The sequence below is a fragment of the Ascaphus truei genome, chromosome 20, assembly GCF_040206685.1.
Source record: "Ascaphus truei isolate aAscTru1 chromosome 20, aAscTru1.hap1, whole genome shotgun sequence".
In the NCBI taxonomy this organism is placed as follows: Eukaryota; Metazoa; Chordata; class Amphibia; order Anura; family Ascaphidae; genus Ascaphus; species Ascaphus truei.
Genome location: NC_134502.1, coordinates 29974548 through 29999860, shown reverse-complemented (window position 1 = coordinate 29999860; position 25313 = coordinate 29974548). Strand labels below are relative to the sequence as shown.

At 41.9% G+C, this 25313-nt stretch overlaps 3 protein-coding genes across 3 annotated transcripts; all 3 read right to left on the bottom strand.

Annotated features, from left to right (window-relative positions):
* Nucleotides 1-1797: 1797 nt before the first annotated feature.
* On the bottom strand, nucleotides 1798-3197 carry LOC142471408 (olfactory receptor 6F1-like). The gene has a single exon (XM_075578214.1). The coding sequence runs from the start codon at nucleotides 3178-3180 to the stop codon at nucleotides 2251-2253; it is 930 nt and encodes a 309-aa protein (XP_075434329.1). The 5' UTR covers nucleotides 3181-3197; the 3' UTR covers nucleotides 1798-2250.
* A 2877-nt stretch (nucleotides 3198-6074) lies between these two features.
* LOC142471136 (olfactory receptor 6C74-like) lies at nucleotides 6075-12523 on the bottom strand. Its single transcript, XM_075577927.1, has 2 exons — nucleotides 12338-12523; nucleotides 6075-6842 (listed from the first exon to the last, which is right to left on the bottom strand). The coding sequence occupies exons 1-2, from the start codon at nucleotides 12521-12523 to the stop codon at nucleotides 6075-6077; spliced, it is 954 nt and encodes a 317-aa protein (XP_075434042.1).
* Nucleotides 12524-24093: 11570 nt separating this feature from the next.
* On the bottom strand, nucleotides 24094-25034 carry LOC142471407 (olfactory receptor 5G9-like). Its single transcript, XM_075578213.1, has one exon. The coding sequence runs from the start codon at nucleotides 25032-25034 to the stop codon at nucleotides 24105-24107; it is 930 nt and encodes a 309-aa protein (XP_075434328.1). The 3' UTR covers nucleotides 24094-24104.
* Nucleotides 25035-25313: the final 279 nt, after the last annotated feature.

The window sequence follows — 25313 nt, the reverse complement described above, 5'->3', positions numbered from 1 at the left end:
AGTTGACCCTCAAAGCCACCACATGTCAGCCCAGCATGGCCAAGGTCCTCTACCTAGGACACCGTGTGAGCAGAGGGCAGTTCAGGCCAGAGTCATTTAAAGTAGAGGTCATCCTCTGGTAGCCGAGGATGGCTGACAACTATAGGAAGTTCCCCCCAACCCCCCTCCTGTTACAGTGCAGTAGCCAAGCCCTTTACTTATAACACATAAAAGACTCCCCCGAACTTTGACTTGGTCTCTGGAGTTATCATACCTGTTGTGGAAGCCCCCGATTGTCATTGGAGACCAGAACTTTAACACATAAATTCCCAGATCCTTTGATTGAGCAAAGTGTTGGAGTGTTAGGACCTGCTAACGGTCATGCCTTGCAGTGTCTAGCAGGCTTAAGATACTTTGGCCAAAGGATTGAATTAAATGACCCTTTTTCAAGAGAATATATACGTTTTGCACTGTGTATTTTTGTCACATTGGAAGTAGCTTTGGGCCTCTTTGTCTGTTTTTTGTTGTATACATTTAGCCACGCCCACTAGCACGCCTTTGGACACTAGAATAGACACTAGCTAAATGCTGTGTTTGGGGATTAGCATTCAGGCTTCCTGCATTTGTACTGTGATTTACTGCCAGGTATTCTCTGTGCCTTTACTGATGTGTGACTGCTAAGATCGTAGGATCTTTCAGCAGTCCATTACTGTGCACGGGCTGAGACACGCTGACTCTCTGAATCTCTCTGAGTCAGTGTACATGAACTCAGGCTCTGCGCGTGCACGTGGCAGTAAATCACAGAACAAATGCAGGAAGCCTGAATGCTAATCCCCAAACACAGCATTTAGCTTAAAGGGGCATACACATTGAGCAAAACGGCAACCAATCCAGCAATTAACCTCTGGAGTGCCAGACCATTACCACACATGAAGAGCACTACACCAACTAGGGAAAGGTCTTTCATAATAGACCGATATTAATACCCTAAAAGGAGCAGTACTCAGCTGTTAATTAGGTATATGTATATACAGAATTTACAGCAGTGCCACTAATTTACCAGTATTGCAAAACTAATACTAGTGTCTATTCTAGCCCTGTCATTACACACTTGGGATGTACACGTGTTAAGTATCACACACTTGTATTTAAATACCACCACCCACACATGCTGGTGTTAAAAACTCATAATAGGTGCACATAGACCTAGATCTGTATACACAAGTCTATAATGTACTAATAGCTGCAGCCCAAAAGCAGCTAAGTACAGGTCCAATCAACTAGTGCACCTACTAGTATTTCAATACTGGGGCACTACATCTGTGGTCCACACAGCCGCTACTTTCATTACAAGAACTCTAGCCCATTCTCTCCATATGAGGAACACTAGGGCCAGTGAATTACCCTAACACTGGGCATTAATACACCATTGTATACTCCTCTGGATACACCTATCCATAGAGTTAGCCACACTTGGCATCATTTAATCATTGTTTTAAACCCCTATATTTTAACGATATTGTCAATTAATAAAGCTATTTTAAATAAATCACCAATTCATACAGAAACAGAGTGCTATCTACAGGGGCTCTGTCTGTCCACTATGTATCATGTATACTCCTATAAACACACAATAAATCTGACATACATTGATGATTACAATTATCATAAACATATAAATGTGCACTATTATGAGTAAAAATGTTAAATATATGATTAATCAGATGCTAGCATACAATAATTTAACAAGCGGTGCAGTAACATGTTAGCCCCGCCCTCTTTTCACACACGGCGAAGTGCGTTGGTACAGTGTCTGCTCTAGCTGGTGTGTCGCTACAACGCGCTAACTGAAACAATAACGGCTGCTATATTTGTATCTTCCATAAAAAGTTTCTCCATTTAACCTACATTCAGTAGTTACATAGTAGGCAAGGTTGAAAATAGAGGCACATATCCATCAAGTTTAACCTGTGTTACATTTTAATTGGCTGAGATAATGATCCTATGTTTAGACTTATAATGATCCAGGCGGTCAGTGAGCTATTTGGCAATTTGATCTCAAACATTTCCTTAACTCCAGATTTCTCTCTGTATCAACACCCTTCCTGTGTTTAACTTATCTAACACCTCCCTGTGCACCTTTCCTTTCTAACAATATGTCTAACCTTTTCTTAAAGATGTTTACTGTAGGTATCTGCCAGGGATGGTAAGTTAAATAAATTCATATTTACTCTCTGAGGAAATGAGACCCGTTTTTCTCTGTTACTCTTCTCACCCTGTCTTGCTAACCAGTTTCCCGAAGGCTGCCCTAATCTCCTGGCTCCTCAGGCTGTATATTATGGGATTAAACAATGGGGTCACCACAATATACAGCAAAGACAGGACTTTATTGAGATTGACCGAGTGTCCTCTTGATGGGACCTGATATATGGTGATCAACGCTCCATAGTATGAGGAGACAACGGTCAGGTGGGAACTGCAGGTGGAGAAGGCTTTCTGTCTCCCACTGGTGGAAGGGATCCTGAAGATGGTGAGGAAGATACTGACATAAGTTACAACGATGAAGATAAATGAGAAGAAGGTTTGAGGAACAGAGAGAACAACTTGTTCCAATTTCAAAAAGGAGGTGTCCGTGCAGGACAACTCTAGAAGGGGAGCAAAATCACAAAATATGTGGTCAATGACATTAGGACCACAGAATTGCAACATACCTAGCTGGGTAGTTATAATTATGGATAATATGAATCCAAAGAACCAAGAACAGAAAGACAGATGATACTGGAGACTGATGTCCATAATGGAGGTATAACGCAAAGGGTGACAGATGGCCAAGTATCGGTCATAGGACATAACTGTAAGAAGGAAGCTCTCTGTAGTTGCTGAGACAGCAAAGAAATAAAATTGAGTGATGCAGCCATTAAAAGAAATGGTGGCTCCTTCTCCCAATATACCATGGAGCATGTTGGGGACAATATTTGTTGTAATCAAGATGTCAGTTGTAGATAGATGGCTGAGGAAGAAGTACATGGGAGGGTGGAGTTTGTGACTGGTTGACACCAACACGATGATCAGGAGGTTTCCAGTTACTGTCATTATGTAAATCCCAAGAAACAGACAGAAGACGGGAATCCTGAGGCTCTGAAGATCCCTAAATCCCAGGAGGAGGAATTCTGTAACTCTTGTCTGGTTCTCCCCACGCATTGTGATCAGATCCTTCCCCCTTCCTGCAATATGCCAAAGGGAAAGACGTTATAGGGAGTCTGTCCAGTAACGGATAATAGTGATTATAATGGGAACGCAGGAGATACGATAACAGGACCACGGAAAGAGTAATGTTAGGATCACTGACTGGTTAGAACAAGTAAGGTAAATATTAGATCACAAAATACAGAGTATGGCAAAAATTTACAAAAAACTATTAAATATTAATATAATCAAATATTGATTGAGGTCACATTTGAAGGAAGCCCCTTTGTGGGATACAAATTTCATGCATAAAAATACCACCACAAATAATGTAACATTTTCTAAGATAAATACAGTTTCTATAACAATTAACTATTTAACAATAATAAAATAAAAGCTTTCATTAAGGATACATAGGTTTCAATGCTGTGTTGGAGCAAAGATTGTGCAGAGACAGATATTTTCCATCTGTGTGTGGTGGCATCTGCAGGAAACCAGGAGACCCCAGTAATGTAAGGACACTTTATTGGAACGTGTTATACAGAATACAATGCGCTAATACAAGTATAGGATCAACTTCACAATGCCCTGTGTGCCTGACATGTAATAAGGATAAGATGCAAGATTATATCATTTATTTCCACTCAATCTGTCAGTCATACTCAGTACTTCCCAGGAGGTCTGAGTGCTCAAGGAGCGGACTCATATCTTCCACCTATCAAACTACAAAGAATACTTCAACCTATCATACTACAAAGAATACTTCCACCTATCATACTACAAAGAATACTTCCACCTATCATAATACAAAGAATACTTCCACCTATCAAACTACAAAGAATACTTCCACCTATCATACTACAAAGAATACTTCCACCTATCATACTACAAAGAATACTTCCACCTATCATACAACAAAGAATACTTCCACCTATCATACTACAAAGAATACTTCCACCTATCATACTACAAAGAATACTTCCACCTATCATACTACAAAGATTACTTCCACCTATCATACTACAAAGAATACTTCCACCTATCATACTACAAAGAATACTTCCACCTATCATACTACAAAGAATACTTCCACCTATCATACTACAAAGAATACTTCCACCTATCATACTACAAAGAATACTTCCACCTATCATACTACAAAGAATACTTCCACCTATCATACTACAAAGAATACTTCCACCTATCATACTACAAAGAATACTTCCACCTATCATACTACAAAGAATACTTCCACGTCTCATACTACAAAGAATACTTCCACCTATCATACTACAAAGAATACTTCCACCTATCATACTACAAAGAATACTTCCACCTATCTTACTACAAAGAATACTTCCATCAATCATACTACAAAGAATACTTCCACCTATCATACTACAAAGAATACTTCCACCTCTCATACTACAAAGAATACTTCCATCTATCATACTACAAAGAATACTTCCACCTATCATACTACAAAGAATACTTCCATTATATACTTTGTTGATACCATCAAGATACAGTTTTCCAAAATATTCCCCTTCCCCTTCTTCTCAATCTTGACTCCCAGAGTATATTGACGTGTTTAAGTTTTTCCAAATAGGAGACATGATGGAAATTCTGCTATATTTCAGTTTCTTTAGTATATCACACAAAAGATGGAGACACAGTTTTAGGTGCAAAAAAAGATTGCTGAGACTTGACTCCAAGCTTGTATCAGACCAAGTTTTTGGGGTATAGCCCCTTCCTCAGGTACTGGGGAGCAATTATCTGAGGAAGGGGCTGTGTCCCTGAAACGTTATTTGCTCTGCTACAAGCATGGAGTCACTTCTCAGCAATCTTTTTGCACCTAAACCTGTGAGCCGCCATCTTGTGTGTGACATAATGGGCTTGCACCCTCAGTTAGAACATTGAGGCTTGGGTGGGTTAGCCAGCACCAGGACTTCTACAGTACACTGTCTCCCTTTTTTGGCAATTGGTGTGCCTGTACCTATCTATATACGGCTTCTTCATTTGCTGTGTTTTGGGAGAATGTGATAAAACACTGAATATTCTTCCTGCTGTATATCTTACAGTTGAAGCATTAAATGAAACGTCATGTGAAGGCGACAATCTGCCCGAGGATACAATGACTCCCTGTGACCTCTCCTACAGAGCCGGATATATCTCAGGAGCATTGAAAGTTACCTGAAGAAGAGGAAATGTATTTGTTGAATACCATTGATGTACCAAACAAGCTCAAATATAAACATTATAATCCATATTAACTAAGCGATGTCACTCCATAAGATAGCACTGCTTAGTAATATTCCCCTTTATAACCCATTCAGGTAATTAGGCTGTAAGGGGTCTTCCAGCTGCTAATGTGTAATGGAGTAGCATGTCTTAGTAGACATGGCCATACGTATGTACAATACACAGACTAATAAGTGTGTTATAAAGGTTCTCACTGCCACCCTGATAATTACAGGGCTTCTTATTAACAGGGGGCCCCTGAAGGTAAGATATCCCCCCAAGAAGAAAGAAAAATGATTGCAGCAAACATGTAGGGGCTAGTGCTGCAGTTACATTAAGGGGCAGAAGGAGGGAGATAAGGAAGAATATACACGGTATAAAGAGATAATCAGGAGGAGCGCAAAGTAACACCGTATCTGTGTAAGTGTCTGTTTCTCACCTGTCCGCCTAATACAATGTATTTATGGTTAATACCACGCTGAGTGGCCCCCACCTCATGTCCCTACCCCCATACTAAGCTGATGTATATGTTGGCACCTGATCTGTTTAAGTGTCTGTTTCTCACCTGTCCGCTTAATACAATTACTCAAACTTCCCCAAACCACTGGATTACCCCAAATGTATAGGATGAAGTTAAACAATGGAGTCACCAAAGCACAAACGGTTACTTACAATAAATCTTTATTGGGTGGTACCACAAACTCAGCTATCATTGTCCCGTAAAATATGGACACAATAGTGAGAGGAGAAAGGCCGGGAGAGGAGAACGTCTGTGTCACAGAGTTGAAGGGAATCCTTAGGACGGTGAGAATAACTGGTAGATAACTTGCCACAATGAATAAATATGAAAGGAGCATCCAAGGAACGTATGCCATTATAGTTTCCATCTCTACAACCCGAGTGTTTGGGAAAGAAAAGTTCAGAAGAGGTACAATATCACAGTAGTAACGATCAGTTACCATGGATCCCCAAAACAGAGCCTGATATCTGTATATGAAAATCACTGCAATCCATGGTGCTAAAAATACTAAAACACATGGCCTGATATCGCTAATGTCCACATATCGGTCATAGGACATCACTGTAAGAAGAGAGCGCTCTTCCCCACTTAGTATTCTGTAGAGGTAAAACCGTGAGATGTTATCAATAACAGATATGGAGCCTCCACCTCTCCCTGTGACATGTAGCATGTTAGGGACAATACTTGTGGTATGTATCATGTCAGATATGGATAGACTTCTAAGGTAGAAGTAGATGGGAGAGTGTAGCTGGTGCCCCGATGGCACTAATGCAGTAATCAGGAGATGTCCATGTACTGTCACAAAGTGACTCACAAGGGACAGGCAGAAGAGAATGGTCTTCAGGCTGTGACGTCTCTGGGATCCCAGAAGCTGGAGCTCTGTGACTGTAGCCAGGTTCTCACCATCACACGTCGCCTGATGGTATAAAGGGTATACGTCCTTATAGTGCGTAACATACTGTTATTGTTACATCTCACAAAGAAACAAGCAAAGTATATTACTACAGGTAGGTACAATGTAGGGGGGGAGGTGAGGGGGTATTTATCAAAGTCTCCAGGGTGCAAAACTGGTGAAGAAAGTGTCCCAAACACATAGTCCCTTAGTAAATCCCAATAAATATAGTGATGCTGCTGGCTTTGATGCATTTGAATTAGTCATTTGCATGTTTCATATTATATTTATCCAAACATTTGTAGTTTTCATATTATATTTATCCAAACATACGTGGTTACTGTATATTATTCTTTAATACTAATATAAATATTTGGCTTCAGTGATGCTCTAGGTGGGACCGTTCTAATAAGTACAAAGCGCAGAGAAATATATATTGTAATGTATTATACCATAAAGTGTATTACAGATTTATACATGTTCATCAAAGACCTTAAACTTTAGAAATGCAGATTTTAATAAACTGAGGTCTAATCTAGTAGTAATACAATGGGATGATGTTTTTGCAGGGAAAATGTAGAAGATAAATGGTTAGTCTTTAAAACATTGTTAGAAAAGCACACTTATCAGTGTATACGCTTGGGTAACAAGTATAAAAGAAATAAGTCAAAACCAATGTGGCTAAATAAACAGGCAGGGGAGGAAATGGACAAGAAGAGGAAGGCGTTTAGATTCTTTAAGTCAGAAGGGACAGAGACATCGCATCAGAATTATAGGGAATGTAACAAAAATTGCAAGCAGCCAATCAAATTAGCAAAAATGGATAATGAAAAAAGAATTGCAATAGAAAGTAAGATCAACCCTATAAAGTTCTTCAAGTAACTTAATAAAAAAAATCAGGAAAGAACATATTGGACCATTTCAGTGTGAGATGGGTAGGCAGATTATTGGAGATAAGGAAAAAGCAGAGGTATTAAACAAATATTTTGCCTCTGTGTTTACCAGGGAAGAATCAATTTCAATAGTAGTGCTGCAGGAAGAAGCCAAAACCTCTATATTAATGAATAATTGGTTAACTGAGGAAGAAGTTCATAAGCGACTTGAAATAATTAAAGTAAATAAGGCACCTGGCCCCGATGGCATACATTCAAGAGGTCTCAAGGAGTTAAGTTCAGTAATAGCTAAACCATTACATTTAATATTCAAGGACTCAATTTCCACAGGCTCAGTACCACAAGATTGGCGTAAAGCAGATGTGGAGCCTATATTTAAAAGGGGAGCTAGATCACAACCGGGGAATTACAGACCTGTAAGCCTGACTTCAATAGTGTGAAAACTACTTGAAGGTTTAATACGGGATAATATTCAGGAATACCTAATGGATAACAAAAATATTAGTAATATTCAGCATGGATTTATGAAGGATAGATCATGCCAAACTAACCTTATTTGTTTCTTTGAGGAGGTAAATAGGAATTTAGACCAGGCTAATGCAGTTGATGTGGTCTACTTGGATTTTGAAAAGGCTTTTGATACGGTTTCACACAAGAAGTTAGTGTACAAAATAAAGAAAATTTGACTCAGTAATAATATATGCACATGGATTGAAAACTGATTGAAGGACAGACAGAGGGTTATCATAAATTGAACTTTTTCAGGTTGGGTTAAAGTCGTGAGTGGAGTACATCAGGGACCGGTACTGGGACCCCTGCTTTTTAACTTGTCTATTAATTACCTTGAGGTTGACATAGAGAGCAAAGTCTCCATCATTGCTGATGATACTAAATTGTGTAAGGTAATAGAATCATAGCAGGATGACATTTCTCTTCAGAAGGACTTGGCGAGACTGGAAACGTGGGCAGGTAAATGGCAAATGAGGTTTAATACAGATAAATGTAAGGTTATACATTTGGGAAGCAAGAAAAAAAGGCGACTTACAAATTAAATGGGGATAAATTGGGGGAATCCTTGATGGAGAAGGATTTAAGAGTGCTTGTAGACAGCAGGCTTAGCAATAGTGCACAGTATCAGGCAGTAGCTGCAAAGGCAAACAAGATCTTAGCTTGCATTAACCGGGCAATGGATGGAAGGGCAGTAAACATAATTATGCCCCTTAATAAAGCGTTGGTAAAACCACACCTTGAATATGGAGTACAATTTTGGGCACCACTCCTTAGAAAAACACATTATGGAACTATTTATCCCAAAGACAGTACAAAGGACTCGGGGGCGTCCCTTATGGTTGGAGGAAAGGAGATTTCACCAGCAACAAAGGAAAGGGTCCCTTACAGTAAGGGCAGTTACAATGTGGAATACATTACCCATGGAGACAGTGATGGCAAATACAATAGATTTGGGGTATTTTGTTTGCCTTCCTCTGGATCTATATAATGTAAGTAAGGATATAGGATAACGTATCTGTAGTATAAACTTAGCATAGGTTGCACTTGATGCACTTGATGGACGTATGTCTTTTTCAACCTCATCGACTATGTAACTATGTAACTATGTAACTGTGTAACTATGTATGTAACTATGTAACTATGTTATGACTTTGTAGCATTGCACAATATACATTGTATCTAGCAAAAACTACAGTACCTATTTATTTTAAATGCATGTATGATCAATAATGATCATATCAAATGTATCATATATTTTAAACAATTAAAAAATGATATCATATACTTTAAACAAACTCAAGGACATACGGGAAACCCCACATAAATCTTAATATATCTTCCTAGAAATAATGTGCTACCCAGTGTTTTTTTACCCTCTATAAATAATAAATATAGCTAGATGCATTTTCACAACAATCTGTAGTGATGCAGAATATGTATTATAGAGACTATTGATAATATTAAAATTTTTACTTTTAATATTTTCCAGATCTTTAGCCTGAAAAATCATTTCCTGAACCTGCGCAGAACAATGTGCGCTGATCTTGGGAGCCCCCATATTATATGGTGTTTAATACAATATACTGAGAATGGATTGTGCCATCATGGACTCCGGGGGACAGAAATAAAGCCAGCTGAGGCCTTCTTCATCCCTCTAATAAGGCTTCTGTATGTGGTGCTATATGCAACAAGGTATTGTCTTTTGAGCAACACAGTAATATGTGAAATTAATAGCATTATACCCCCACCTGCTGCATTACACACACGGAGATAATCTAGGAATGTCTTGCTGCCCATTTCCCATCTCACATATTGTTTAGAGAACTCGGGGGCACCAGGAAATGTTGACATTGGTTTACGTACAGTAACATTGTCCTAGATATCTGACCCTCAATGTCTGCAATTCTGTTATGTAACCCTCCCCTCTTATTCAATAAATCTGAAACCCTAATAAGCATGTTCTTGTTAATTTACCTCAATCACCGCACGGTCACAGAGTCACCAAGCATCTCACTTAATGGTACTAACTCCCATCCAGAGCCAGGACATGGTGTTCTTCTGGGGATGAGATAACGTCTGCTGAATTCCTGGCAAAATCATTGTCAAAATATGAATCGATGTTGGAAATGTGGGATTTCTTAGATACTTTTAGCCCGTAAAAGTTCTGCCAACTGCTTCTCCGAGAATCATCTTTGGTAAAAAAAACAAACAAAAAAAAAAAACATGATAATGTATTTTGGAAAGTTTTGCACATGTGTGTGTACAACCTCCAGCACTGAGTAGAATATCTTAACTTACCACAATTCCACGTCGGTGATACAGGACAGCAGAGGTTACCGTTCAAAAGTTTCACATTTCAATCCTGATGTGTGGCAGATTTCCCCACAATGCTGGAACAATGTCCCCGGGGAAGAGCAGAGGAAATGAGACAAGGTTACAGGAAGCCTTTAGTTGGTCGGTGTAACGACCGGGTCTTCTGCTCCCATATGGAGAGTAGTGGAAATGCTCACAGGGCTCACGTATTTATATTCTCTTATTACAGTGTAGAGATACAGTATGGGACCACGTGGATCCCTGCACTGAATCCCATCATGGCCAATTACAGGTGAATCCATACTTACGTTTGTACGGAGTTGTTATCCTCATGATGATTAACTCATATGAGATTTGCACTTTGATTAACCCCCTGATAAAACTGACACACCAATTGTAATAATAATAAAAACATTTCATCATCTTTGTTGGAAAAGTTTTGTTATGTTAATATTAATTTAACCCTTATGGGGTATTGTGGCCATTCTGGGACATTCAAAGGGATCAGTCCAAATATTGTAATTCCAATAATCCTTTATACTATTATAAACAGGCAGCACTGTATAGTGGGGGTAAGTATCTACACACTGATGATGAACACATCAGGCTTTATATGTACGATGAGCTTTTGTACACTAACTAAGAATTTGCTGCTCTCTATAGTTATAGAGAGTATCTCTACCCAATGCTAATGAACATGCGGTGTTATATAACGATTATTTCCCTCTCTTTGGGGCTGAGCACATAACTCATTAAACATGTCCATGTCATTGGGTCACTTTAGTCCTACAGTGGCGACACAGTTTATCGCACTGCGGCCAGATCCGCAAGCCGGGAGATTTCCCGGCTTGCTAGTGGCCGCTCCTCGGCGTGCCGCGCGTCATAGACGCGTGGTCACGCGTCTTCGGGAGCGTGCGCCCCCTGCACGCGCGTCCAGGGGCTCCCCGAGGGAGCCCTGGTGTCCCGCGATCGCGGGACAGCGGCAGGGGGTTCCGGGGGACCCGGCGGACCCGGCAGCGGTAGGGAGAGCGCCCCGATCGGAGGGCGCTCTTCCGCTGCTTCGGCGCGCGCCCGTCACTCTCGGGCGCGCGCCAGGCTACTGCTGCGGCCAAGAACGGGCAAATGCTCAAATAAAGCCGCAGCAGTATGTGGGACTGACCCATTTAATACTTTCATTGTGATTAGGACACTTCGGTGATTCTTTAACCCATTCACAATATTCCTATTACAGACTTCCTTTTCCTTATACTACGTGCTTCTGTATACGGGTCCTCCCTCTATACTGGCGTACTCTATTCTCTGTGCAATATCTCATTATTGTCCCTGCCCGCGACCTCGGCCTGTGACCCCGTTTAAGTCTTTGCTTCTGCCTCACTGTTCCGGCCACTGAGATTCACTCCTGTAACAGCTCTGCTTTATAAGACCCCGTGACAGTCACTTCTCCCGTACAGGGGGCTGACCCTTTAATCAGCGGAACATGTTAGCATACATAGGTCACTTTGCTTCACGTAGTCGGGACTCTCTAGCCAGCCTATCCCACGGCTCCCCCAAATTTGACGAGGCCAAGGAGGACATAGATCTCTACCTCTGATCTTTTGAAAAGATCTGCCATCTCCTCCAGCTCCCCAAGGTTGATTTTCTGAAGTTCCAGTTACCCCGGCTGAGCGTGGAGACGGCCGAGGCATTACCGGGAGATAGACATTGAGGAGACCGGTGAGGTATTCATATAAGCTGCAGTTTGAGTGTCTGCAGAGAGGGCTCGAAGACACACACATCGAGTTTGTGAACCACATGGTCCATTACCTGAAGCAGTGGGTTGTCGGCAATGAGGCTTTTACTGTGAAGGAACTGCAGGATCTGTTCATTAAGGAGCTTTTCCTGCTGAGATGTGTACCGGGGTACAAAGGTTGGTCCTCGACTGCAAGCCTGCCACTGCCAAGTGAGCAGTCTACATGGCCGATTGGTTTCTTCTGGCTCGCCACTACCCATGCTAATAATTGCCTATGTGGGGGGTCCAATGTGCCATGAACCATCTGTAGCCAGCGCAGCCCACTGCAGGAGAGTGCCAATCCATAGAACACCATCACCCTTGTGGCTATGGCCCAGAGTGACATCTAGGTTATTCACTTCCGACCGTAGACCGTGGGCTGTACCTCCATGGCCGGTTTGCTGGACAACATGGCAACTATGATCATTGTGAGCCCCCAGTTACAGGGAATGTTTCAGGTATAAATGGCTTGCCCAATGACATGTTCTTGGCCAATGACCTAAGATGGCTTGTATGTTTTTACAATGCCCCGGTAACCCAAAGCCACACTCGAGCAGAACGGGAAGCTCTTGCTGCCCTACCCCACAAAGCAAAGATGCTCCCATGGAAACAGAGTAACCCCAACCTGGTATGCCCTGGGAGAACACAGAAGAAAACGAAGGAGAGCCAAACCTGGTTATCCCCCCATTCCTGACGGTGTGACTAGGGGTGACGGAACGGAGAAGAGCTGCATTTTCATGTAAGCCTGGCAGTCTAACCCGAGCTAAGTGGGCATGCGGCAATGTGCTTCTGAGTCTGCCTCTGAGCTCGGGGCAGATAGGCTCCTGTGAAAGCAAGGGCTCCTGTATAGGGAAAAGATACCTGATACACAGGTGCATGTTAGTTTATCATCCACCAGGCATAAGTGGTCCAACTTCTGTGCTTGGCCCGTGAGATTCTGTTAGCAGCCCGACTGACCCAGACTTTTTACTGGCAAGGAGTAGAACAGGTGGTGGCCACGTTCTGATGCACCGGTGACATTTGCCAGTGACTAGGCAGGCATGGACATCGAGCGAATGCACCGTTGAGGCCTCTTCCGGCGATTGGAGAACCCTTCCCCAACCCTTCCAGTGGGTTGCAATATTGTGGGGCACCTTATGATCCTGAGTCAGTCAGGGAAGAGGCACATCCTGACCACAGTAGATCCTCACCGATCAGGGGACGTAGTTCATGTGAGAACAGCTACAATGTCTCTGGGCTATGTGCGGGGTTAAGCAGCATCACACTTGCCCCTGCTATGCCCAGATGAACGGACTGTGTAAGTTGTCCGATGGCACCCTGAAGCAGATGCTAGGGGTGTCCATTGAAGGCAGAGGGAGAGACTCAGAGGCTAATGTACAGCACCTAGTCTTCTCCCCATTTGAGCTTCTGTACCGGTATGGGTAAATCTGTTCCGTGAGGGCTGAGAGGGGGATACCACCACGAGTGATACCTCAGTGGGTTAAGAATGTTATGTAGTTCAGCGAGCGGTTAGAGGATCTCATGTGGTTTGCACAGGAAAACCTCAGGGAGTCTCAGAAAGGTAAAAGTGCTCATATTCCTGAATACCCATATCCAAGAGTTCATCACAGGCAGCAGATCTTGGTTCTGATGTCCACTCACCAGATCAATAACTAGATAATACAGTGGGTCATCAACAATAACTATGTGGGACGAGGAATAACTAGACGAGGAACAGATTAGGTAACAGACCTACTACCTAAACATGCTCACAGTATATTATTCAATGTTTAGCTAAGCATCAGGAGATCAGGCCAGCCAGGCTTTGCCCGATCTACTTCGAGAAGCCCAGGAGCCCATTTAACATTCGGAATGCACATTGTTGAGGAGGAGATAGGGACCCTGTTCACTGTTCCTCAACAGGCAAAAGTGAGAGAGATGTTAGCGGTGTACCAGGACCTGATTACGGACAAGCTGAACAGGACCCACCTCTCTGATCATTAGGTCAAAACCAACAATCAGTAGCTCCTCTGCAAAGCTTTCTATCAGGTTTTTGCTGAGGTTCAACAAAGTATCAAGAAAGATACTGAATTCATTCTGATTCTAGGGGTAATCACCCTGAGTCCCTGGGCATCGCCAGTAGTCATGGTCCCCACAAAAGATGCAACCACCCCGTTCTCTGTGAACTAATGGCAGACCATAATTAATGTGTTCCCCATGCCCCACATGGATGAGCTCCTAGATGAGCTTACAGGGGCCAAGTACCTGATGAACCTTGGATCTCAGCCAGGGGTACTGAAGATCCCCCTGAATCCAGAGGCACAGGAAAAGTCAGCGCCTAGCACCCCACATGGCTTATACGAGTTCTCCCTAATGCCATTTTGGATGATGAATGCTCTGGCCACTTTCCAGTGCCTTGTGAATAAGATGCTGAAAGGGAGGCAGGGGTATGCCAGAGCATATTTGGATAACCTGGAGGTGTCTAGATGATGTTGGAAGAGCACCTGCTGCATGTAACTGTGGGAGGCAAAGTTGGATCAGGGAGGCTAAGTTGACCCTCAAAGCCACCAAATGTCAGCCCAGCATGGCCAAGGTCCGCTACCTAGGACACCGTGTGAGCAGAGGGCAGTTCAGGCCAGAGTCATTTAAAGTAGAGGTCATCCTCTGGTAGCCGAGGATGGCTGACAACTATAGGAAGTTCCCCCCAACCCCCCTCCTGTTACAGTGCAGTAGCCAAGCCCTTTACTTATAACACATAAAAGACTCCCCCGAACTTTGACTTGGTCTCTGGAGTTATCATACCTGTTGTGGAAGCCCCCGATTGTCATTGGAGACCAGAACTTTAACACATAAATTCCCAGATCCTTTGATTGAGCAAAGTGTTGGAGTGTTAGGACCTGCTAACGGTCATGCCTTGCAGTGTCTAGCAGGCTTAAGATACTTTGGCCAAAGGATTGAATTAAATGACCCTTTTTCAAGAGAATATAGAGGTATTGCACTGTGTATTTTTGTCACATTGGAAGAAGCTTTGGGCCTCTTTGTCTGTTTTTTGTTGTATACATTTAGCCAGGCCCACTAGCACGCCTTTGGACACTTATATACATATATATATATATATATATATATATATATATATATATATATATATATATATATATATATATATATATATTATGTGTTAATGTTTGGGGTTTCTCAGAGCTTGTTGGTTATCTGTGTGTTTATGTGCTGTTCTTCAATTTAACAATTCCCTGAGTCTTATAGAGATCAACTTGCCATCCAAACAAGTCTGGTTTGGAAGTGGGAACGAATGATAAAAAAAAAACCCTAATATAAAATAGCTGTCCCTTCCTTGGTTAATGTGTATGTGGAGAAGATTGCAAAGGAGGCCTGTCTGTAACAGGGAGGCCGTGTGCCGGCTATCGGTCTGATCCCTTTGTCAGGATTTGGGTTCTACTGTATGCCACGTAGGGTGTCTGGTGTCTTGGCTCTGTTTGGCTGGATCTATAACCGAGTTAGTGGAACATGGCTGTTCAGATTGGGCTACGTTGGTGGAGTCAGAATCCCCTTTGCACCCTCGCTCGGTTGAACCTCCTTCTAAGGGCATCTACTGGTCTATTGGGCAGGTAGATAGAGGGCTCCTAAAAGCCAAGGGCCAGCAATGACCTTTGGTCATTTGTCTTTCTGAAACGTAGGCAGGTCTGCCCCGTACATAGGTCCTCCCTGTACGCAGGTCCTCCCTATACGCAGGTCCTCCCTATACTTGTCTAATTGATCCTGTAGCTTCTGAGTCCTGTGAGCGACCACCCCTTAGGGTCTCCGTGTGCTGTGTCTTTCCTTCATCCATGCCAGTTTGTGCCAGGGTGTGCCCTGACTGATGACTCCTCTGCAGACTGTGCGGTGACATAGCGGGATCACGCCACCTCTATAGAGTCACATTTATTTGGGACTGTGGGGCCTATATCGCTGGTATTGAGAGATATCATGTTCTCTGTATATGCACTTTAATGTGAGTCTGATTATATTGTTACCCATCATAGTACCCAGGTACTGTTGCTCTCTTCTGTGAGGGACCTTTGGTTCCCCGCATGGATAACTCATTTTCCGCGGCACTTAATATTGTAGGATACTTTTTATATTGTTAGGCACAGTGATGTACAGAAAAGCCCGGGCGCTACCTCAATTTGATTGACTAATGGGGTGATACAATTCTAGTGACAGAACAATACAACCTTAAAGGGTACTTTAAGGTCCCCTCTAATTCCGATTCTCTTCCCGCTGCTCAAACCCCAAAGAGGACCTATCCAGGATGCTTAGTGATATAGGGAAACAAACAAAAAATGGGGGAGCACAGGGTGAGGGACTATACAGACGTTTATAAAACTGCACGGTATATAGCTGTGAGTTGAAATTTAGTAAGGTGTGCAATAACATAAACACTTACACGGCCTTGTGTAAATGCTTTCACATCAAGGTGTCTTTGCTTTAGGTGTCTTCTCTCCGGTGTTCTTTCCGCTTAATACTTTTCTTCTCCTCTGTTGTGCGGTTGAGTGTTCCTGGTCTTCTCCACACGGATGATTAGCGATGTTGTCCTCAGGATTAAATGAAACGAGAACAAATGGCGTAAGGAACAATACAGGAAATAAAATGAAATATAGCTGGGGTAGACAACTGTATTAAAATCAAAAAGCAGATGATCACTGCATCCACTCACACGGGCAAGCGTGAGTGATCTCTGGAGGGAGGTATCTTTTAAGGCACCTAACTGCAGTGCTGTCACATCCCCCACCTGCTCCTTTATACCATATAAGTAGGAAAAGAAGGGGTAATGGGGCGGAGGTTGATTTAAAATATAACCCCGTAAGGTTAGTGATAGACTCACACGGCCATGTGTGAGTATAAACTCTGATTGGTATCTCTTCTCCCCTCACTGGAACTTCAAATCCAAACCTTCAACTGGGTTTGTTGAACCACTCAAATAGTGCCTTGATCACACGATGATACACAGGGGTGCAGAGGTAGAAAAGCGTGATACTTTATTGACAACAACGGGACAAAGTCCTAACAGAACATTTAAAAAAGCACTTAGTCAAAATGACTCAAGAGCTAGGTGTGCATAGACACAGCCAGTCCATCTGAAAATGTTTGTGCAGGATACTCAAGTGCGCAGCTAACTCTCCGCGTCCGGTTGGTCTGCTGTGCTCCTGCCTCCTGCTTCCGACGGTGGCTGTAGTGGTAAAAAAAAGTCTCAGGGATACTAGCAACGCGTTTCGCCCTTCTTGGGCTTCCTCAGGCTCCGTAGAAAGGTATGGCTGGGGTCATAGCCTTATGTAGGGATCCCACAGCCAATCCGATCCTCTCCCTGAGTCCCTCCTTTGCTTCAGTGACGTGTCCCTCTTGAATCCTCTCAGCTGTCATATCTCAGGGATAACGAGTGCTCCCAAGTCGCGCTCTCACTCTGTGGCATTGCGGCACATAATGGAGCACTTACATGACGAATTCATAAATAAATAATTATATGTGTTCACGGTGTCAGCACAGATTTTCAGATCTCTGGAACAGATGTTCTGCTTTGAGAGTGGTTTAGTGCACAAACCCTCTAGTTAGGTACAGTGGTTAACATGTTTCTTAGTTTCTCACCGGGGTACACATGGTGATAACAGAGATAGTTAGTATAAAAGCACATACAAATATATAATTATAATTATATCACACTTGTTCATAGTGAACAGACATGGATGTTCAATTTGGTACTAAAAACTATTAAAAATTGTTATGAATCAACCAGGTTGGATTTATTTCGGGCAGACAAGCTTCAGATAATACTCAGAAAATAATAAACATTGTGGACCACGTGCATCTCTCAGGTACAAGAGCATTTTTGTTAAGCTTGGATGCCGAAAAAGCATTCGATAGAATTAAGTGGGACTTTTTAGACCAAACATTGATTAAATTCGGCTTCAGGGGCCCCTTCTTAGAGGGGATCAGAGCTCTGTACAAAAACCCAACAGCGGTTGTAAAACTCCCGGGAGGAGACTCAAGTCCCATAAAAATTACAAATGGTACAAGGCAGGGTTGTCCCTTATCTCCACTTCTGTTTGCATTGTCGATTGAACCACTAGCGGCCACAATTAGAAATGACGATGATATAAAAGGGATTGTTATTGGAGTGCGAGAATACAAGATATCTCTTTTTGCAGATGATATCATTTTGTCATTGTCGTCCCCAATGACGACTTTACCTAACCTCCAGTCACAGCTGGAAAAATTTGGCCGGGTATCAGGGTATAAAATTAACAGCGATAAATCTGAAGCCCTGAACCTATCTCTCCTCGACCCCGAGGTAAAACTATTGCAAATTAATTTTAGTTATAAATGGAGCCCTAACAACATTAAATACCTAGGGATCAGAATCGCAAATTCTTATGCTACCTTATATAAATATAATTTTCCCCCCTTATTTACAGATATTAAAAAAAACCTCCAGTGCTGGAACAAGTACCACATTTCATGGCTCGGAAGAGTGACATCTGTTAAGATGAACATCCTTCCCAGGCTACTATACGTCTTCCAGACCCTCCCGGTCTGTGTTCCGCTGGCAGACCTCAAAAGCATTCAAAATAGTATTTTCCAATTCATCTGGAAGGACAAAAAGCCGCGGGTGGCTAGATCGGTAATGTTGGCACCACAGGAGTGTGGAGGTCTAGGAGTACCAGATATAATTAATTATTATCAAGCGACCCACCTAAAACAAGCGATAGTTTGGAACAACAATCCAGTGTCTTGTGGCTGGTTGGAAATTGAGTCCTCCTGTGTCGCTCCCCTCTCACTCGGGGCAATACTTTGGTCCGGAGGGGGAGAGAAGATAATATCGGACAGAACAGGCCTGGGAGCAATGAGATGCACGTGGAAAATTTGGACAAAAACAAGAAAAAAATATAAACTGACGTCTTCACCCTCCATACACACTCCCATTTTTGGTAACCCAGAATTCCCTCTGGGTTGTGTCCCAGGGAACCTTAAAGCATTTAGTTTGGCTAATATGAAATCAGCAAGAGATCTAATAGACAAAGGGACTATTATTCCGTTACTTGATTTACAGGAGAAATGCCTCCCCAAGAAACTCCCACTTTATGGTTATCTTCAGATCAGACACTTTCTCCTAACAATTTCCCAAACATCCAAATTTGAAGGTCCAACGTCTTTTGAAAAGATGTGTATGGTAGGCACATACCGGAAGGGTCTGATCTCAGAGATTTACGCGGGGCTAGCACGGTCCAGGAGTCCCGTCAACCACAATTATATGATGAAATGGGCTGAAGACCTCAATCTTGATATAGACAGAGATGAATGGGAGGATATTTGGGAAGCAGCAGCCAAAACTTCTATTTGCACTACTACTAAGGAAAATATATATAAAATTCTATATCAATGGTACTTAATCCCGAGTAGGATGAGCCGGATCTTCCCTGGCCTGTCTGACCTCTGTTGGAGGGGGTGCGGCCAGAGAGGAGATATGGTGCATATATGGTGGACATGCCCAAAGATCCAGACTTTCTGGAATATGATATGCTCATTGGTTGAGGAGACGGTAGGAGTTGAGATCCGGATGGACCCGCTGATATGCCTACTCGCGAAACCCATCGAAGATATCTCTGTCCCTCTTAAAAAATTGGCTTCGTTCATCCTGACTGCGGCTCGCTGCTCAATAGCAGCTAATTGGAAAAAGATTAAACCCCCTTCGAAGCAAATGGTCCTTCGCAAGGTAAGCGAGGTCAAGCTTATGGAATACCTATCGGCGCTCCTGAAACAGAATATAGTACAATATGAGAAAGTTTGGGCACAGTGGCCTTATAATTAAAGAGATTAAAAATGAGATATGGTTTCCCCGTTCCTATCCCCTCTCTCCCCTCTTCTTCTGTTTTTCTCTCTTTTCCCCCTCTTTCTCTCTGTCTATCCTTTACAGTACTAATATAAGGGGTTGGATCTAAGATCCTCCTATAACTGTTAATTCTCCCGGACGGGGATCTACATAATAGAAATAGAATCTAAATGCATAGGAGGTTACAAAATACTAGGAGCAGATCGACTCTTCTTGATCAATCAACTTTGAGATGCTTCGGGTTGTTCACTTTTAAATGTATATGTTAATTAAGTTTAATGTCTATAAACAACCATGTGATGTGAATGTACCCCTGTCAGAAAACAATAAAAATGTTTGAAATAAAAAAATTGTTATGAATAGTAAAATAATGAATATAAAATCCTAAACATTGATAAAACATATTGCATTTGAGTACTTAAAATACATACTTTTATTGTGACTTTAGTTAAAATGTTTTAAAAAATACGACATGGATATGGTCTTACAGACTTTGGATTATTATCTCTGCTGGGAAGTGTCATCTGGAATAAAACATGACAAAAAATAAAATCAATGGCTTATATCTGAATGGGTATAGGGTGCTGCCCAACTTAAATCAGTTGGAGTAGCTGATGTCTAAATGATAAGCATACCGTAACATTTATAAAAACAGACGTGTCTCCAAATGTTGTGTGTCCTGCGAGACATACTGCATCTAGATGAAGGCCCCCAGGTCTATGTCTATGTTCAGACCTTTCGGATTTATTTTGTTAGGCGTCTGCGCTCTCACTGTTACCCAGGGTTGAAATGTTTTTCGGTTAGTACGCCGTTGCCTATGATAAAATAAAGGATTATTGTTATTGTTGATACATATCACGTGTGCCCAGTTTTTGGAAGATTTCTGTACCCCGCAATGGGATTCTCTGTTCTATTACACGTGCTCTATCTTCCATGGGGCACCCCTCATTGATACATAGGGTTTTTTTATATAGTTTATTTACAATTATTCTGATTGGCTTGCCCCCTTTTTGCATTTTTTATTACAACTCCGGTTTTAGCAAAAACCTAAATCAAAAACATAGCACTAAAATGTTTTCAGAAACAAAAATGGAACCAAAACCAACACACATTTTGTTTAAAAACAAAAAACAAAAACCAACACACCCGTGGAAGTGTCCACCCTTAATTAATGCACTTGTAAAACAAACGTGGTGAAATTAATGAATATATTATAAGATTAATCATTGTTCATGTATACTCATTTATACGTATGTTTACCCCCGCTTCAGCTTTACTATAGAACAATGAAACTGGTGCTGCAAAGGGCGTATAACTTAATACATAGTGGACAGACAGAGCCCCTGTAGATAGCACTCTGTTTCTGTATGAATTGGTGATTTATTTAAAATAGCTTTATTAATTGACAATATCGTTAAAATATAGGGGTTTAAAACAATGATTAAATGATGCCAAGTGTGGCTAACTCTATGGATAGGTGTATCCAGAGGAGTATACAATGGTGTATTAATGCCCAGTGTTAGGGTAATTCACTGGCCCTAGTGTTCCTCATATGGAGAGAATGGGCTAGAGTTCTTGTAATGAAAGTAGCGGCTGTGTGGACCACAGATGTAGTGCCCCAGTATTGAAATACTAGTAGGTGCACTAGTTGATTGGACCTGTACTTACGTAGCTGCTTTTGGGCTGCAGCTATTAGTACATTATAGACTTGTGTATACAGATCTAGGTCTATGTGCACCTATTATGAGTTTTTAACACCAGCATGTGTGGGTGGTGGTATTTAAATACAAGTGTGTGATACTTAACACGTGTACATCCCAAGTGTGTAATAACAGGGCTAGAATAGACACTAGCTAAATGCTGTGTTTGGGGATTAGCATTCAGGCTTCCTGCATTTGTACTGTGATTTACTGCCAGGTATTCTCTGTGCCTTTACTGATGTGTGACTGCTAAGATCGTAGGATCTTTCAGCAGTCCATTACTGTGCACGGGCTGAGACACGCTGACTCTCTGAATCTCTCTGAGTCAGTGTACATGAACTCAGGCTCTGCGCGTGCACGTGGCAGTAAATCACAGAACAAATGCAGGAAGCCTGAATGCTAATCCCCAAACACAGCATTTAGCTTAAAGGGGCATACACATTGAGCAAAACGGCAACCAATCCAGCAATTAACCTCTGGAGTGCCAGACCATTACCACACATGAAGAGCACTACACCAACTAGGGAAAGGTCTTTCATAATAGACCGATATTAATACCCTAAAAGGAGCAGTACTCAGCTGTTAATTAGGTATATGTATATACAGAATTTACAGCAGTGCCACTAATTTACCAGTATTGCAAAACTAATACTAGTGTCTATTCTAGCCCTGTTATTACACACTTGGGATGTACACGTGTTAAGTATCACACACTTGTATTTAAATACCACCACCCACACATGCTGGTGTTAAAAACTCATAATAGGTGCACATAGACCTAGATCTGTATACACAAGTCTATAATGTACTAATAGCTGCAGCCCAAAAGCAGCTAAGTACAGGTCCAATCAACTAGTGCACCTACTAGTATTTCAATACTGGGGCACTACACTGGCGACACACTTTATTCGAGCTCGGCTAGTCCCACGAATTCGGGTATACCCGGGTGTATTGAGGTTTGTGACTGTTTTCTGCCCGAGTGCATTGAGTTATTTTCCGGCAGGGATTGAAGCATTTTATTCCCGCTGGCTGCAATACTGCACAGTATATATATATATATACTGCATTACAATTCATGAATTTATGCCATTTGGTAGACACGCGAAGCATTGCAGTCTATTAAATCCTAATCATTATCATTTAACAGATCAGCCGCCCGTCAGCCAGGCATGAACCCAGGCTGGGAAGGCAAATGCAACGGGGCTTGTCAGAGGTGAGGAGCGGCGCATTCCAGGTATCTGCCAGGTACATACCGGGTATTTGCTCTAATAAAGTGTGTCGGTGCAGTACATCTGTGGTCCACACAGCCGCTACTTTCATTACAAGAACTCTAGCCCATTCTCTCCATATGAGGAACACTAGGGCCAGTGAATTACCCTAACACTGGGCATTAATACACCATTGTATACTCCTCTGGATACACCTATCCATAGAGTTAGCCACACTTGGCATCATTTAATCATTGTTTTAAACCCCTATATTTTAACGATATTGTCAATTAATAAAGCTATTTTAAATAAATCACCAATTCATACAGAAACAGAGTGCTATCTACAGGGGCTCTGTCTGTCCACTATGTATCATGTATACTCCTATAAACACACAATAAATCTGACATACATTGATGATTACAATTATCATAAACATATAAATGTGCACTATTATGAGTAAAAATTTTAAATATATGATTAATCAGATGCTAACATACAATAATTTAACAAGCGGTGCAGTAACATGTTAGCCCCGCCCTCTTTTCACACACGGCGAAGTGCGTTGGTACAGTGTCTGCTCTAGCTGGTGTGTCGCTACAACGCGCTAACTGAAACAATAACGGCTGCTATATTTGTATCTTCCATAAAATGTTTCTCCATTTAACCTACATTCAGTAGTTACATAGTAGGCAAGGTTGAAAAAAGAGGCACATATCCATCAAGTTTAACCTGTTACATTTTAATTGGCTGAGATAATGATCCTATGTTTAGACTTATAATGATCCAGGCGGTCAGTGAGCTATTTGGCAATTTGATCTCAAACATTTCCTGAACTCCAGATTTCTCTCTGTATCAACACCCTTCCTGTGTTTAACTTATCTAACACATCCCTGTGCACCTTTCCTTTCTAACAATATGTCTAACCTTTTCTTAAAGATGTTTACTGTAGGTATCTGCCAGGGATGGTAAGTTAAATAAATTCATATTTACTCTCTGAGGAAATGAGACCCGTTTTTCTCTGTTACTCTTCTCACCCTGTCTTGCTAACCAGTTTCCCGAAGGCTGCCCTAATCTCCTGGCTCCTCAGGCTGTATATTATGGGATTAAACAATGGGGTCACCACAATATACAGCAAAGACAGGACTTTATTGAGATTGACCGAGTGTCCTCTTGATGGGACCTGATATATGGTGATCAACGCTCCATAGTATGAGGAGACAACGGTCAGGTGGGAACTGCAGGTGGAGAAGGCTTTCTGTCTCCCACTGGTGGAAGGGATCCTGAGGATGGTGAGGAAGATACTGACATAAGTTACAATGATGAAGATAAATGAGTAGAATGTTATAGGAATAGAGAAAACAGCACTTTCCAATTTCAAAAAGGAGGTGTCCGTGCAGGACAACTCTAGAAGGGGAGCTAAATCACAGAATACGTGGTCAATAACATTGAGGCCACAGAATTGCAACATACCTAGCTGGGTAGCCATACATAGTAATATTGCAAATTCTAAGAACCAAGACCAGAAAACTAGATGATACTGGAGCCTGATGTTCATAATGGAGGTATAACGCAAAGGGTGACAGATGGCCAAGTATCGGTCATAGGACATCACTGTAAGAAGTAAGCACTCTGTAGCTACTGAGACACCATAGAAAAAAAATTGAGTGATGCAGCCATTAAATGAAATGGTGGCTCCTTCTTCCAAAAAACCATGGAGCATGTTGGGGACAATAGTTGAAGTAATCAAGATGTCAGTTAGAGATAGATGGCTGAGGAAGAAGTACATGGGAGAGTGGAGTTTGTGACTGGTTGACACCAACACGATGATCAGGAGGTTTCCAGTTAATGTCATCATGCAAATCCCGAGAAACACAAAGAAGACGGGAATCCTGAGGCTCTGAAGATCCTTAAATCCCAGGAGGAGGAATTCTGTAACTCTTGTCTGGTTCTCCACACGCATTGTGATCAGATCCTTCCCCCTTCCTGTAATATGCCAAAGGGAAAGACGTTATAGGGAGTCTGCCCAGTAACGGATAATAGTCATTATAATGGGAACGCAGGAGATACGGTAACAGGACCACGGAAAGGGTAATGTTAGGATCACTGACTGGTTAGAACAAGTAAGGTAAGTATTATATCACAATATACAGAGTACGGCAAAAATCTACTAAAACTATTAAATAATAATATAATCAAATATTTGCTTGAGGTCACATTTGAAGGAAACCCCTTAGTGGGA

Coding starts and splice junctions, on each gene's coding strand:
- LOC142471408 (XM_075578214.1), bottom strand. CDS start 3,180: ATGCGTGGGGAGAACCAGACAAGAGTTACAGAATTCCTCCTCCTGGGA.
- LOC142471136 (XM_075577927.1), bottom strand. CDS start 12,523: ATGGGTAGTGGCGAGCCAGAAGAAACCAATCGGCCATGTAGACTGCTC. Junction 6,843..12,337: donor CCGACAACCCACTGCTTCAG/GTAATGGACCAT, acceptor TTATACCATCAG/GCGACGTGTGATGGTGAGAA.
- LOC142471407 (XM_075578213.1), bottom strand. CDS start 25,034: ATGCGTGTGGAGAACCAGACAAGAGTTACAGAATTCCTCCTCCTGGGA.